General features: G+C 33.3%; 1 protein-coding gene across 4 annotated transcripts in view; it reads left to right on the forward strand.

The window, feature by feature from the left end:
* LOC145662855 (uncharacterized) overlaps positions 1-18053 on the forward strand; it is a 426736-nt gene that overhangs the window by 124206 nt on the left and 284477 nt on the right. For 3 of the 4 annotated variants that reach the window (XM_081728788.1, XM_081728787.1, XM_081728790.1), the window contains exons 3-5: positions 6573-6773; positions 9061-9217; positions 17177-17301. In XM_081728788.1, the coding sequence (XP_081584914.1) occupies positions 6573-6773; positions 9061-9217; positions 17177-17301 (483 nt within the window). The remainder of the gene's footprint in view (positions 1-6572; positions 6774-9060; positions 9218-17176; positions 17302-18053) is intronic. The other variant, XM_081728791.1, reaches the window with a different exon arrangement.

Raw genomic sequence — 18053 nt, forward strand, 5'->3', positions numbered from 1 at the left:
CCCGCAGAAGTTGGTCCTGGATCCGCCTCTGGGTAGAATATTACATTTATTTCTCGTTCTACGTTTTGAAATGACAAAATCATAATTTTAAATAGAATTATAATGCGATGAGCATAAATATTTATAGAACTAATGAAGTAAATAGTATTGTGTAAGTTATCGATTTCTAATCGGATTAAAACTAGAATATTCGTTTGCATGCACTTTAAAGTAAATCCTCTCTCTATATAATTCTTACTGGAAAGCATGTTTAACTCCAATTACTTAATCAATATTTTTAATAATATATTTGTATTGTAATATTTTTACTATTCAATGTCATATACACTTCATTTCCCAAAGCAAAACCTCGCAAATGTATATGGGCTAGTGAATATTATCAAATAAATTATCATTTAGTTTACGTAAATACTGCATCGCCTGATTTCAAACTTCGTACTTTAACTAATAATAATAATAATAATAATAATAATAATAATAATAATAATAATAATAATAATAATAATAGTAATAGTAGAATCATAGCCATATATTATAAGAATGTCAGGCTTACTCAATAAATGAATTTAACGTGGTCTCTATTCGACGTTCTATTTGTTCGAACCCGATAGAAATACAAAGAGAAATTTCGAGAACAGGTAATAGAAAAATGTTACTTTGGTGTGACTGGAACTAACGTTTAAGAGTTCCTTTCAATTTACAGACAAATGCCTTAGACACTTTGTTTATTTTCTTTAAGTTAACTGATTCACTGAACGTATCTGAGTAAGTTGTCCCTATTTTCTACTCGGTTATACACGTTTTACAATCATTTCCTTTAAGCTTGAACGACAGGAACACGAATTCAAAAACGTATAGATCAATTAAGATTTCAAAGTTCCCCCACCGGGAATCAAACCCGGGACCACGTACACGAAAGGCGCACATGCTAGCCACTAGACCACCTGTAAGAGCGAATGAAACGTATTTTGTAGTGTCTGATGTTTATACCCATTTCACCCTGATGTAATATGTCTATTGACTTTTTAATGTTTATTGTAGTTGTTATTTTGAGGAATGATAAATGTTGTTCATATGGATTCTATTAGGTATTCGTCTATAAATAATATATAAATTATCAGAATTATTCATGATCTTTCACGGAAATTCACTGGTGCATGCGCAGTAGAAACAGAAGAATGCAGTGTATTGATATTTGTCCGAATGCAAATTTCTAACAGGCTGTCAGAATTCCTTAATGAAAGCAGTGGTTCCCAACCTGAGGACGCGCAGCTTCCTCCTGGTTAAGCATGAAAGGGGCGAAAGCTACTGGCAGAAATGAATTGTGAAATAAATAAATAAAACACCACTTATAATGACTCTAAAATTTAGATTGACAATTTTATAATGACCGTTTAAAAAATAATACTGAACTAGGAGGGTATGCTAAAGACTTGCTGGAAATAAATATAAATACCTGAGACGATGATGATGATGGTTATTATTATTATTATTATTATTATTATTATTATTATTATTATTATTATTATTATTATTGGTCTCACACTTCTTGGCTGATATGTGAAATATTCACCACTTTCTTCATACCACTAAATCAATGTCTTCACTGTTTTCTTGTCACAGCCCATACCCCTAGCTATCTGAATGGCAGTTCGTTCCATAGTTAAACGACCTATGATTTCCCCTCGCATAGTAACAGATAGTTCTCTACAGCCTTTAGAGCAAGGCATTTTGACAGCCTGTAGAAATTTGCATTGTGATTCGCATTAGTAATGACAGTAAAGTGGATTTTTCTGTTTCTACTGTTTATCATCAGCATCATTATATCAGAAGTATTCCGCCATTACCAGTGGGTCACTTACCGCGACTGAGAAACTGCCATGCTCTACGATCTTCTGTTAACCTTTCCATCTCCATACACGATTTTTCTGTTTTGATATCGCCAATAACCTAATTCTGCTTATATATAGTCTAATTAATTCCCTCCCTCTCTTTCCTGCCACCATAACCTCTAGCACATCCCTCATGATACAGTTCCTTCTTAACCAATATCCCAACCAGTTTCTCTTCCTCTTCTTAATTATATTTTGCTTTGGGAAATGAAGTGTATACGACATTGAATAGTAAAAATATTACAATACAAATATATTATTAAAAATATTGATTAAGTAATTGGAGTTAAACATGCTTTCCAGTAAGAATTATATAGAGACAGGATTTACTTTAAAGTGCATGCAAACGAATATTCTAGTTTTAATCCGATTAGAAATCGATAACTTACACAATACTATTTACTTCATTAGTTCTATAAATATTTATGCTTATCGCATTATAATTCTATTTAAAATTATGATTTTGTCATTTCAAAACGTAGAACGAGAAATAAATGTAATATTCTACCCAGAGGCGGATCCAGGACCGACTTCTGCGGGGGGTAGTCATAATGCAACTTTTAAGGGCTCCAAACTCTGGGATAGGTTTTATTTATATATATATAAAGTAAGAAAGATTCCTCTTCTGGGGGGCAATCGCCCCGATCGCCCCCCTGATTCTACCTAGGTATTTGTTAAGGAAACCTTTCAAACAGTGATGATTTCAGGGCATGACCTGTGGGAGAATTTGAGACGTTGTCGACATAAATTTCCCCCTTCGTGGCCATATTTTCGATCATGCTCAAAGTGGACTAATAATGTTTTATCAGTTTTCTCTCATTCATATATTGACCATTACCCGAAAAGAATCTTCTGAAATTATCAATGCTTATAATTAGTTTTTCATTACAAATCAAAGGATAATAATGAAATATTGAACATACTTAATATTTTGTTTTCAGTTTTGGATTTTAGATTTGCAATTCATATAATGTTTCTTTCTAATCGAATTTGAGAGAAAAGTAGTTGCCAAAGATTTATTCAAAGAAATGTTCTCAGTCCTCTGATGAAAATAGGAACACACTTTTAAGAAAGAAAAAAATGAATGATACCTACAGGGTTTGAGCACATACACTTATGATTGATAGACTATTCACCCAAACCGGTCGACCAGTTCGTACGTCTTCATTGAGCTTCTTTAGACTTTTGTGTAAAGTAGTTTCCTGCTCCACATTTTTTTTGTTTATTTCGATACGACTATAAGTTTGTGGTGAATATTTGGGCGTTACAGGTCTTACAATGCATAAAAGTCTTTTTCGTATAAACTACATTCAATTTTACGTCCTAATAACTTATATACAACAGGTTGAACCTGTGAAATGATTGGGGTTGGAGTGATCGTAAATGTTTTCATAGTTAGGAGCCTGGATATGCAAACCCGCTTAACGTGGGGATTTACTTTTGTGAATTTTGGTACATAATACGTGTGCAACATTTCAATCTTGTATCTTGAAAACAAAAGGCGGAGAAAATTATTGAAAGTCTAAATTTAGTCTCTCTCTCTCTCCCTCCACACACACACACACACACACACACACACATATATATATATATATATATATATATATATATATATATATATATATATATATATATAATAAAAATGCACTGCGCCAATACTATATAGCCTAAATCATGGTTAAAATATCATTGTCTTCAGTATAACAACCCTTTCCAACGGTACCACTCACATGTCTGTATCGTATACCTGAACCGAAAAAATCGGTTAAAACCGGAAATTTTTCTGAAAAAAAAAAAAACACCTCCTCGGACCACTTCTGCCCCTCGGGCCCTGCCTCGGTTTCACGTAGGGACCTCAGAAAATTTAGAAAAATACCCAAAGTACACACAATCCGTATGCAAAGTTCCAATTTGATATCGTGAAAAATAAAGGCGTGAAGAATTTTTGAAGTATGCCTTAGGGAAAAGTAAAAAAGTCACTCCACTCCACCCCATTTGGCGCCGCCAAGTTGACTATCCGGTTTCAAACCGCATCTGAAATGTTCCTTCGTCTATTCTTGACTTCACTAATGAAAAAACCCAGCTTAAATACATGTTATGAAACCGAAATAAGCGGTCAAAGACGATACTACGCCATGGTAACAAAAGTTACCAAAAATCCTAAAAGGGTTAAACATTTTATGGATTTCTTATATTTAGTCAATGGTTGAATAATACATTTTACATTTCAAATGCTATTCTTTTTCTTCGTGTCCCTCATAGCGTAGCCGCTAACGCTCTCGCCTTCGGTGCGAGCGGTCCCTGGTTCGATTCCCAGTCGAGTACTCGGTCGAAAAAGTGTAAAAAGCTTTTCCAGGTCAGCCACCCTGAATGAGGTTTTCCTTGGTTTTCCTCATTCACACCAGGCAAATGCTGGGGTTGTACCTAACTTATAGGTCCCATGCCGATTTTATCCTTTCCCGGATAGTGTGCTCGCCGAGTTACGTCATCCCTCATATGCGATCGACTAAATAGCCATAGATACTGAAAGCCTAGAAATTTAAATCCTAAATAATATTCTTTCTTGTGTGTGTGTGTGTGTGTGAAAAAGAAACAAAAATCTTACACATATGAAATAAATAATAAAAGGTGATATGGCTGGGAGCTAGCCGAGTAATGTTCTCTGAAGCCAATGTACTAAAATAATTTCAATTCCGTTATTCCAAAATTGCGTAACTGACATCAATCTACAATTGTGCACGTTCTTCTTGCAAAATCATTGAGATTACAGATATATATCTAGTTTAAACAAGTGTCAGACAAGCTTCTGCTATTTGACTCCACTATCATTTGTAACTGTCAGTCTGTCCATGTGACTATTCGTTCTTCCGTCCGTTTCATGATAACTATTGTAAAATATATACGATTTTGATGGAACTTCATATTTGTCTTCCTCCAATACGCGGAAATAACCCTATTATTTGGGTTACAAGACATCAAGTACAAATGGGGGTAAAGGGGGGTAAAGGGGGTAAGACAATTTTCCAATATAAATCACTTTTAAAAAAATGGAATACGACTAAATTTAATGTAATTTTTTATGGCACGGGAAATATTCCCACGGTTGAGGATTAAAATCTGACAACAATGAAAGAGTGAATTTGATATCAGTCTCAATTTCAAAAATGGACCCGCGATGGCTCAGTGGTAGAGCGTTCAGCTCTGGTGCATGAGGTCCTTGGTTTGATCCCTGCTCGCGCCAAGAGAACTTTGTAGTGGGCAAACGCCCGTGTGCGGGGGTTCTCTTGGGATTCTCCCACTTTCTTCATTCCACCATTTCCTTCATTTCTGATCATTACCGTCTTCTTTAGCCTAGCCGGCATAATGGAACATAAAACATAACGATTTCATTTCTCAATTTCAAAAATATGTTCCACGCTAATTTTCGTTTAAAAATGTTTAATTTTGGCATAATGTATATTACATTTTCTTTCAGAATTCTAAAACCATCAAAATTAAAGGGAAATAAAATTAATGTACGATAAAGTAATGGGTTTATTCTTTTAGTATCTCATTTACTTTTAGACTTTCACGGTAAATTTTCTAAAATTCTTTCCGTTTTTATACAATAAATATATATATATTATTTTACTCTTTTCTGTAATCCTCAGAACTTGGGGTTAAAACCAGACAGTATGAGTGGCGAATTTAACAGTTAATGTTGTTTATTTACTAACACCTTAGGGATTAAAAAAAGATTCCAGATATGTTTCGTAAAAATATTTTCATGAAATATGGTATACTTCTCCAGGCTTTACTATCATTTACACTACTTGGATTATAAATCAATTGGCATCGAGAGAGTGAATATCTTCTCCTCCAGATTCTATTAAAATATGTTCTAGAATAATGTTCTCAAACAGATTCTATTTTAACACAATATGATGTTCAGTATAAATATTGAGGTTTTCAGATAGTTATCCTTCTTGCAGTTCAATACAATAAAAACACTGGGCTCATTAACCCCTATTTTTGAAGAATTTAATTAAGTATATATATATATATATATATATATATATATATATATATATATATATATATATATATATATATATATATATATATATATATATATATATATATATATGTATGTATGTATGTATATATATATATGATAGCTTTCGTAAAATACACAATTCTGTCGAATACAACATATTTTTTGGGAGATTGCAAGTGTCTCAATTAGTTATAGTTTAAATATTTCAATATGAAGAGGTCGTACTCTTCCCAATATTATAAAACATGTTTTCCTCTATTTTATGTGTATATTTGCAGGGTCTTACTGCTATAGTATGGAGTTGAGTTACTCACTTCTTCAATGCTCAATATCACTAGTTTTATGTAATTTTGAATTTGAGACTGAATGATTACACTAAAGATAATTTTATGTACAAAAGTTACTATAAAATAGGAAACTACGTGTATATTTTTTGCATGATGTTATTTACAATAGTAAAGTATTAAATGAGAAACTAAACGTGAATTACTTACTATTTTATAGTCCTAAGAAATTCACTTTGTATTAGTATTCAGAATAAACTAACTTCTACCAAAGTTTGAGGCGAAAAACTTACGTAATGGTTCTCTAAATTCTAATTTGTGTTCCTTACTATTAAATTTATTTGGTATCTTCCGTTTCAGACTTCTTTGGATCATACTCTTCTCAGCGGCCTTTAGTGGAGCACTAATTATTATAATACATTCATGGCAAAAGTTTCAGAATAATCCAACAGTGCTGACTATTGACCGGGATAGAGATAAATGGAAATTTAGGCTGCCAGCTTTCATTATGTGTAATGAACCCCTCTACCTGCGGAGATCCATCAAGAAATTCTTGAAACAGTAAGAAGTTTTAAGTATTACTTCTAAAAAAAAAAAAAAAAAAAAAAAAAAATTGAAAGGCATTAACTCGACCTATCTTAAGTTAATTCAATTTATTTATTTGTCTCATTCGGCATGATATTCTGTAGAAAAAGTAACATTTAATCATGTTTCTACGGTTCTTAAACTTTTTCCGATACTTTCACCACAGTACTTACTTAAAAATACAGTAGAGCGTCGATTATCCGAACGTCGGTCAACCGAACGACCGCTTAACCGAACTGTGTACTCGCTCTTTCAGATATCTGTAATGAAAAAAGTACGTGACTTAGCAGCTCGTAAGCGTGTAGGCTTGCTTAGACAGACGAAAATAAAGGATTTTTTAAACGTTAATTTTGTGTACTGTGTGTATTGTTCATGCAAAATGTGTATGTAATATGTACATACTTTTGTTTAATAAACTGTACCACATACTATATATTTCTACTAAAGTTGTCTTTGTACGTTACTTTGTAATACTTAAAGAGATGCCTGTTTTTATGAATAAATTTACTGTACAGTACTTCTTTTTGGCAAATAAACATGTACAGTTCGATTATCCGAACAAACCAGTTTTCCGAACACCCATGTCCTCCAATTACTTCGGATATTCGACGCTCTACTGTATTTAATTGTTTACTCATACTTCTCCGTTAAGCTAAAGTATCACATGTTAAGTAAAATAAATAAAATCTCATTAATTTTCTCTATAAAGAAAGACGGAAGGCTTTCATAATGTATATTTGTAAAAGCAGGGATAAAAGTGAGGGGGAAATCTAGGGGACGCCGTCCTCCCACTTCCAAAATATACCTATGGCGTCCTCCCATTTCCTAAAAATATACAATGGGCAAAGATAGGCCGGGGGGATGGCGTGACGTCATGCGTCCCCCATCCTTTTCAAATCCACTTTTACTCCTGTGTAAAAGTGAAACAATGAGCTAAAACTATACAACTTCATTAATAAATGAAATTTTTCCGAAATATGAGAGTTTGCAAGCATTGGAGCTCCTCTTTAGGTATAAGATTATAATTAGAAAGTGAAATCGATTTTTAACTTTTATACAACACACGTATAATATATTTAAATATAGTAATAATATAATATTAAAAATGCAGTGATATGAATGAATAAAGGTATCTAAAAAGCTATAAAAATCATGCAACTCAATTCAATATAATTAATGATGTGCCAAAATGTATGCTATTATTTTCCATTTGTGAAAGAATGTATTTAATACTTTTTTCTCGTCAAAGTATAAAGTTTGATTCAAGTATTAAAACGAATTTCTATAAATTTAAATTTATTGCAAGAAAAATTTTGCATAAAAGATTATGTGTGCCTCCGTTAGTGAACACACAATATATATTATTTATTAGTTAACAAGGATCTCAGTCCTAAACGGCTGTCTTCTAGCTCGTGAGATCGTTGTTTGGATCCCTGTTCAGGTCAAGTGACTATTGTGTCAGACAGATACTCCAACTCCATGCGTCGGTTTTCTCTGAGTTCATCACTTGGATCATCACCATTGTTTCCGTTAGCCTTTGTACACATTCGTCCTATATTAAACTCTAATGAAAATCTACCAGTTATTTAGCTTTGGTATTTGCATGCCAGTTATTCCAAACATATTTGCTACATACACAGCGCATAAATATATCATTTCTTGCAGGAATATAAAAACTGTCAATTATTATTGCAAACGGATGACATATCTTCTTTTCCATCATTCCAAAACTACGCAGATGAATCTATCCTGAAGCATGTCCGGTAGTTCATATCGATAAGGTCTACCCGGTCATGTACGTTATGTTTTCAGAAACTTTAGTTAAGCTGAAAGTAAAATTAAAAGTTATTGTTAATTCCTGCATATATTTCGTTAACTTATTACACGTATTCTAGTGTCATGATGAAGAGATGTACGAGGTAATACTGTATTCTAGTATGAGTTCCTGCTTAGCAAGATGTTAAGCATAGTTCCATCAGCATTATTTTGATTTTAGAGTTAAATGTTGTCGAGAAAGAGAATGACCTTTTACACTCACGCATATCATTTTCTTTAAATCAATAAGATATGTCGATTGGTATATAAATATAATCCTCGTTCCATGGTAATAATATTGTGGATTATTTGCACAAGATCTAAGTTTATTATTATTTTATAAATTATTTTAAAAGTATTAATCATTCAATAATAATGAAAAATCAGTACCATAACTAAACTACATCCACATCTCATTTATATTTAATAATGTCTTCTCTATTTCTAGGAAATTTGGAAAATCATTGTCAAAAGAAACGTTTGATTACTACTCTAACTACATCGAAGCAGTTGCATCTCTCAATATTTCGAATTTCGCACAACTGAAGAAATATAGCGATATTACCTTCGTGTTTAATGAATCTCTCACTGATGTTCAAAATATGGTAAATATACAGAATTTTGAAAGATTTTGTTACAGAAATTTCCAAGTTTTACTACAGTTTGATGTTTATATTTTGAATACTTGCGATTATTACTGATCAGATACTTGGTAGAATTAATAAAAATATGACTCTGTAGTTGTGACCTGTAACAGAGTATAGACTGATGGTTTACTACATAATGTTTTATTCATCTGCAAAATAAGCAGCATTACAAAACCAAGCTTATTTCTGAATGTAACAGCTGGTATATAATATGCAGCATCTAATCTAAAGTGTCTGGAATTGATCGGAACAGAAACGATGATGGAATATAATATATATATTTTACTTCTACAAATATGTCTAACAAAACTTTTTTTCAATATTCTGATAACCAAATTTGATTGAGTTACTGAACCCTTCACTTGAACAATGCAATTCTATTATACCTTTAGATTTATATAGAATTCTCAAAAAATCTTCTAGAATAGGACGTTTTAGAAAAGAATAATGCATGTAATGAAACCTGAAACATACTTCCTCAAGTCGAATATTTGCAACTTGTAAATGTATATCAACGTCAGTTTAGCGGTATAACAGTACTCAACATGTTGTACAACTAGAGTATGAACAAAATTTTTACTCAACTGTATTGGTGAAAAGTTCTTCCCAACTTTCTGAGAGAATGAAGAACTCCAAAAACCTTTTAGGATTATGTGTTAATTAATCAGACCATGTTAAATATTTGTTAAATTTTATGCCAAGATTTTTCACAGAGGAAGAGAAGGGAATATCTATGTCGTCTCAAGTTACATTGACAACAAATGAAGCATCTATTAATGTAATTGTACGTTTGGGAGTATTTAAAATTGAATTTGTTTTGAGTGGATTTACATTTAATCAATTATCTGCCGTCCATTTAGCGTAATTACTCAAATCTTTGTCATACATGTATCTATTTGCCTTGATGAAGAACATCTTCCGCATAGGTGTTACACTTACAATGTTCTACAAGTTCTGGCAAATCATTAACATAAAAACAAAGAAAAGGAACTAAAAGATTACCTTGAGGAACTCCACAAAGAAGATTTTGCTGACCAGAAGATAAGTTGGCAACTACACATACTGTTTTCTGTCATAAATAATTTTGTATCCAACAAGTTTCTTTAGAAAAATGTCGGGTTTACTTACTTTAATGCTTCGTATAATTCAGTAAGTTAATTATGTTTATCTCCCTTTTGACCAAAGCAGAACATATATCATCAGACAGTAGAAAAGGCTGTAGAAGTGCTACAAAATTTACGAACTCCGAATTGACCTAAAAGGTTATACCTTCGAAGGTGCATACGCATTTGGTCACTTATAATATTTTAAAGAGTTTTAGATAGCGAAAATAATATTGAAATAAGCGTTAAGACTTCTGGAGACCAGACATTCATAATCTTAAGGAGAAGCAGAACTCGTACTGTTTTCCACAATTCTGGGAAGGTGCGGGTAGTAACGGAAAGCTTAAACAAATTGATAATTCGGAGATGGCGAAAGGTAATGTTTTCATAATCGAAAGTATGCTCATCTGATTTGCACCTTTAGAATTGAATTTTATCTTCTTAATCGCTTTCATTACATTCTGTGGGGTAACAGAAGTGAAAGAAAAAACAATTTTTATATAACTAGGGTTTTTATGCAGCATTATCAGATCTTCTATTTATTTGTTAGCTAGGGCCGCGGAGATCTCAGTGGTAGAGCTTTCACCTCTGGTGCATGGAGTCCTTGGTTCGATACCAGTTCACGCCAAGATAACTTTGGTGAACAAACCCATTGTGCGTGGGTATTCTCGGGGTTCCCCGTCTCCTTCCACTTTCTGCATTCCACCATTACACTCATTTCTTATCATGACCGTCTCCTTTAACCTTGCAGGCATAAATATGGGTCGTAAACCTTAAAGATTTCACTTCATTTTCATCTGTGAGCTAGAAGTATAAATTCTACAGAAATATTTATTAAGATAATCGGCAAAGAAAGACTCAGCTACATCAAGTTAGGCTTCTTTACTGACACAAAAGCCAAGTAACTTCAGATTTCTCCAAAGATGCCTTCGTGGCTAAGCGGTTAACGTACGCGCCTTTTCCGTGGGAGACCCGGGTTCGATTCCAAACGGGAGCTCATGTGGTTTGGATTCCACGTTAATCAGTAGATCTGGTCTCACATAGCCTCGCTACTAAAAGGGACGTTAAACTCCAAATCAACTCAACTCATTCTCAGGAGATTGAATATATTATTATTCTCGATCAGGGTGTAGGAAAATTTTAATTTTACATTACGCACGGCTTGATTACATCTATTTCTAAGAATTCTATATTCCTCAAATTTGTCATTTGAATTTGATAGATTTAATTTATGCAATATCTTAAATTTACTATACGCTCTATCGATAGAAGCCATTAAAATTCGAATTACATCTGTAAGTCGGGCGAAGGAGAACGAGAAACGCATTTTTTCTCAAGCAGATATGAATGTTTAAGAGATGCGAAATTAGGTCATTTACATAAGATAATTGGTAACTCAAAAAAGGAAAATAATTTGTTAGATGCGATGGCAATAATGCAGCATCATACTAAAGTGTTTCATTGTTAATGTTGAGTAAATCTTTATATAAAACGACTTTTGGCTTGAATTTGGGTGTCTTAATAGAATAGCAAACAAAGATAAGATTATAGCTCGAAATGTCAGGTATATGGAAAATTGACCGAAATAGAGAACTGTATTAATGTCAGAAGTTAAAATTAAGTTGAGAAGTGAATAGTATGAAACGTATAAGTTTCCTTTCCTAGCACTTTTTTTTTTTTTTTTTAATCTTTACGAAGTATTATCAGACTTCGTGATCGTGATACTTTCAGGTTATGTGACGAAGATCAATATTAGCTGCCACGCAAACCAGATTTGGCCGTTTCAGGATCAAGTCACACCTGGCTTAACATTTAAGACTTTTGAAGCATAGAAATTTGCTTAAATGGAATATCGTAAAATGAAATATTATGTGAGATAAAAAATAATGTGAGTCGTCGCAAAACTTCCCCCGGAATGGAAGAAAGCAGATATATGAGACGTCCCATGCATTCCATAGAGATATCTACACCGTAGAAACAGAGGTGGTATCAATTGCCAAGATGAAATAGAAATGCAACTATCTATATTGCAGGTCTACAAAACAAATGACTCTTGATATGAAGAACACAATCTAAAGCTAGGAAATAGTATTAATAAGGGGAATAGGAGGCTTGAATAGTTAGAAAGATATTTATATATTTTTTATTTAAAAAGTGAATTAAACGCTCTTTGTAACTATTTGCCTATACTTCGTTATTTGTCAACTATTATATTATCTTTTGTACTTCAAACAACTAAGAAAGAACTGAACCGACAAAGAAAAATATCGATATGTGTACAATCTATGCTTTGGAAGAGAAGTATTTACTCTTAGATAATATTTTATTTTCTACCACCCCTAAAACAACCACTGTTTTGAGATCGCCTGATCAAAACGTTTTAAAGATCTGGGGAAAATTAAAAGTATCATACAGTATTACTTCAGTACAAATCATATTCTCCGCGTATCCAAGACGTAAACTCAATAAAGAGCATGGATGGATAAGTTACTGAAATGGCCCCAGATGAATCTACATCAATAGCTGTTTTTTTTTTTTTTTTTTTTTTTTTTTTTTTTTTTTGCAATTGCCCCCTTATAGGTAGGGTATGATTAGTTTTCGGCCAATTTTGACCATGACCTACACGTGACAATTTTGTAAAAAAATATATGTGATTCCAGGGTTAAAGGGACATCTAAACTTTATTTTTTTTATAATTGTGCTCGCAGACCATCATAGTTCAAAATAAATTTTTCAGACGAAGCCCTTGTATGCACCTGTACATACATTCTAGTTTGAACAAAATCGATTGAGCCATTCTTGAAGTATAAATTAATCCCATTTTTTCGATTTTGCGACATTCCTCATGAACTAATCAGAGTTGAGGTTTGAAACGCGAGGGATTAATGTATATTGGTGGTATCTTTCTACCACCCACTTGTCGTTCCAAGATTCATCTGGGAACATTTCACTTATCATCCACGTTCTTTCTCGGTTCGTTTAGAGACTCTATTCTAAAGGATTACATCTCCCAGTCGTGCCAGTGAAGATGAAAACCAAATCTTAGCGGGTGCAGATGATGTTGAACTTACCATAAAGTATATTCAACTTTATTAATCTAATATTTACGATTACATTATACGGTTGTTACTCATTCTTCATGATTTGATACTGATTTGATCAAAGGTAAAAGAAACATTAACACAGGTCTTATATAATAAATTAGAATAATTTCATTTCCATTATAATCAAGAAAGGATGTTATATAAAATTGAATTTCAGGAAACCACTTTTCACTTCATCCAAATAACTTGGTGGTGGACAACATCGTGTCCGTGAGTTCTATCGCGGTGCTTCAGTTTCCTTTCACATTCTCGTTCGACCAATTCTCTCATCTCTTTTCACTTGCTTTAATCATCCGTCTCCCTTAACCCAGGGGACATAATCGTGGGAAATTAAACTGAAAAATGTTATTTCTTGTTACTTGATATTACGAAGAGAAAGTAAAAAGGATTACTACTCAAAACTAACATTATCCTCATGAAATATTTCTCATTGGGGAAAAGGAACTGTATATTTCAAGAAAAGAATTCTTACCAGTTGTTTGAGAAGTTGGGACTTGGTAAATAGAAATGTTAAATAAGACGATTTGTATATATATATATATATATATTGTCATAATTTGCTTTACGTGTATTAGAGGTCTGCACAGGCTCGGGCTTTCAAAGCACTGATCACTTCGAACTCTGGTCGGGCTCAGGCCGTAAAATTTTAAATATACAATAGGGTGTATCGAAAAAAAACTTTTTTTCGAAATCCGGTTACGGCTAGTGCGGATTTTTGGCCAAATGGCATCAATAAAACGTATAAAAAATCTTAACTCGATCAGACAACTCCTTCTGCTGCCGAGTAGAGCCCAAATATTAGAAAAATCAACAAAAGATTCAGTTTTCAACTGATTTTCCAAAAAAAAATTTTAAAATATGTTCTATATTTTCCGGTCTTTTAAATTATTGAAATAGCATTGGAAAGGAGAAATAAACACATAAAATAAATTTATTACGGTTATTTCTGTACACCACAAGCATAAAAACCTAGTTAATTATTTGTAAAAATGCATTGATTTTCTGGCGTATCGTACAATTAAATTTTAATATAAAATTATTGAAGTCTCTTGAAGAAAACACTTTAGTGCTAAATTCTAAGAGCAGTAATAGTATAAATAATTTGCTCCCAATACCGTATGCATCTGCTTATCACACTAGATTACCTGCCGCCCACCGCTCCCCGAACGCCTCTTCTCTTTTACTTGCCCAGCTGAAAGGATCTGCCTTATCAGTCGCCAGTAGTCAACCAGCTGTGTCGAACGTGATTGTCGCTGCTTGAGTTATTTATTAGTGCTGTAGGAAATTTTAACTAAATAATTTGTTTTCGTGTGAAGTGCAGTATTTAGAAGTGAGAACAGTGTTTCAGTTGTGTTAAGTACTTTTTATTAGGAAGAGAGTGACAGATACGCTGACGTTATGGCATCGACAAGTTTGTTACGATCTGACGTTAGGAATAGCATTATTGGGACCCCCAAGGAATTATGTAGAACACAGCTACCAACCGTTGAAATGTATTGAGACAATACCTATGGGAGCGAGAAGAAAAAAAGGAGAATTACGGGATCCCGGAAAGAACCTTCAACAAAGGATTTATCTTCTATCGTCGCCAGGAAGACTGTAGAAAATTGAGATTACGCCTCAAACTTGAGGTTCTTTGATCTAGAAGAAAAGACGCCTCTAGCACTGGCACTTTTCTTCCTTTTTCGCAGTTGCAGGCAAGAGGATCGGAACACTTACAAAAGGCTATATCAAATTAAATATTTTTGGCAGACTGTTGAAAATCAGCAATTCGTTTCGCAGAAGTTTGGAAACCGGACTTTGCTGAGTTTCGCAAGTCACGGACAATATTATGGTACTTCAATATCATTGCAACAATCCTTCTGACACTGAAAATTTCTTCGTCACTGATTGAGGCGTAATCCCAAATTTCTACAATCTTCCTGGCGACGATAGAAGATAAATCCTTTGTTGAAGGCTCTTTCCGGGATCCCGTAATTCTCATTTTTTTCTTCTCGCTCCCATAGGTATTGTCTCAATACATTTCAACGGTTGGTAGCTGTGTTCTACATAATTCCTTGGGGGCCCCCATAATGCTATTCCTAACGTCAGATCGTAACAAACTTGTCGATGCCATAACGTCAGCGTATCTGTCAATCTCTTCCTAATAAAAAGTACTTAACACAACTGAAACACTGTTCTCACTTCTACATACTGCACTTCACACGAAAACAAATTATTTAGTTAAAATTTCCTACAGCACTAATAAATAACTCAAGCAGCGACAATCACGTTCGACACAGCTGGTTGACTACTGGCGACTGATAAGGCAAATCCTTTCAGCTGGGCAAGTAAAAGAGAAGAGGCGTTCGGGGAGCGGTGGGCGGCAGGTAATCTAGTGTGATAAGCAGATGCATACGGCATTGGGAGCAAATTATTTATAGGGTCTACTATTATTGCTCTTAGAATTTAGCACTAAAGTGTTTTCTTCAAGAGACTTCAATAATTTTATATTAAAATTTAATTGTACGATACGCCAGAAAATCAGTGCATTTTTACAAATAATTAACTAGGTTTTTATGCTTGTGGTGTACAGAAATAACCGTAACAAATTTATTTTATGTATTTATTTCTCCTTTCCAATGCTATTTCAATAATTTAAAAGACCGGAAAATATAGGAAATATTTAAAAAAATTTTTTTTTTTGAAAATCAGTTGAAAACTGAATCTTTTGTTGATTTTTCTAATATTTGGGCTCTACTCGGCAGCAGAAGGAGTTGTCTGATCGAGTTGAGATTTTTTATACGTTTTATTGATGACATTTGGCCAAAAATCCGCACTAGCCGTAACCGGATTTCGAAAAAAAGTTTTTTTCGATACACCCTAATATACAACCATATTTCTCGGGTTTTTTCTGACCTAAGTAAAGCTAATTGTGTAGTGGAGAGAAAAACAAAGTAACAGAAATAAACATCCTTAGCTTATGTGTACCTGAAAGTTTGAGCAGCAAGAGTGTGGACTCCATTCTTTTCCTACACAGCAATCGACTATGACTGCTTTGAGGATTATCTGAGTCCAGAATACATCCATTTCCATAAGAATTTGGACACATTGATATTTTGCTTTAAATATTTGAAGTATTTCATTTCATGAGAATCTATAAAATGAAATGAAATATTTAGTTTAATGTCCAACAATTAAGCACCGAGCCTAAGGAAGACAAAATTTATATGAGTGACCATTTTCTTTAGAGAATTCATATAGCCAGTAAGTGTAAACGATAACCTTTATATTCGCGTGAATTATGTAATCTTTTAAAATGCAAAATTAGACCTCTAATTATTGTAAATAAAAGTAAAATTTTGCGTTAATTATTAAGTTTCTCTAATTAGAGCTTATTACGAGCTCATTTGACTATTACACTAGCTCGAGCCGGGCTCGGGCCTAAAGGCTAAAACATATTTTGCACTCGGGTCAGGCCTCACATTATAAGTTCACGGGCCGGGCCGGGCCGGGCCCGGTCTAAAATTTCCGGCCCGTGGCGACCTTTAACGTGTGTGTTATTAATAGGTATAAAATGGAGTTAATAAATCTGCGAAATGTACATAAGTTGATTCGTATCACATTCAACGTAGTTGAAATCTGTTCGTTGTTGAAAGATTTTTTTGTTTGTTTTTTTTTTTTTTTTTTTTTTTTTTGTTTAGTGAAGCCAATAACTATGTATATTCCAGGTCAGGAACAATGTAAAAGCAACATTAATGGAGTTGATCTTCAAAACAACACACGAAAAGAAACCAATCAAAACGCCATTTGGGCTATGTTTTGCAGTAAATTCTGGTCTGCTGAAGCCTGAAAGGTAAGTAGTAATTCATTATGCTATTTAGTAATTGAAATCAAAGTTACCCTGTGGTTTCAAATTAAACTTTACAAGGAAATATTTAATATCACGTATTAATGAAAGTAAAACTTTAGTGTATTGTACTCTGAAAGGCAATGAGTAAAACGTCGCAGATAAAGCAATAATTTGCAATATCTAAATAATGTTAAATAATGAATTAAACTATTACTACTTTATCAGCTTGAAAACAATTCATTTATTATTTTATATTTTACATTTATTTGAAATAGACCTGTTGATTAAACCATGTTACAAACATATTAATTAAAAGCAATAAAACGCATTATATTTTTAACAGTATGTAATCTATTTAATCCATTGTTTAACTATTCGACTCCCGTACTTATTATGCATATTTAATAAGAAAAATACGCCCCTCATGGAATTATTAGTGGTAAGCAGAGATCATTTTAATAATAATGATGATAATGATAAAGGTAATTGCAACTGCTTTTAGTGTTAGAACGTATTGAGTTCATATTTGTTATTGAATCATAAAGACTATGTGGCACTATACGTAGTGCCATAGGAAGCGGAAGCGGAACAAGATACAATTATAATACTCGTATGCGCTTACTAAAATCTTAAAACACTTACAGCATTAAGCCTTAGTTCATAGAAGAGAGAATTATTTCAATCTTACTCTGCTGTATGCGCAAGTAAAGGTGGCTTCTGACAGTGGGGTAGAGCACGTGGAGTATTAGAGGCGC

Source organism: Thermobia domestica, chromosome 10 (genome assembly GCF_964235325.1).
Source record: "Thermobia domestica chromosome 10, izTheDome1.hap1.1, whole genome shotgun sequence".
NCBI lineage: Eukaryota > Metazoa > Arthropoda > Insecta > Zygentoma > Lepismatidae > Thermobia > Thermobia domestica.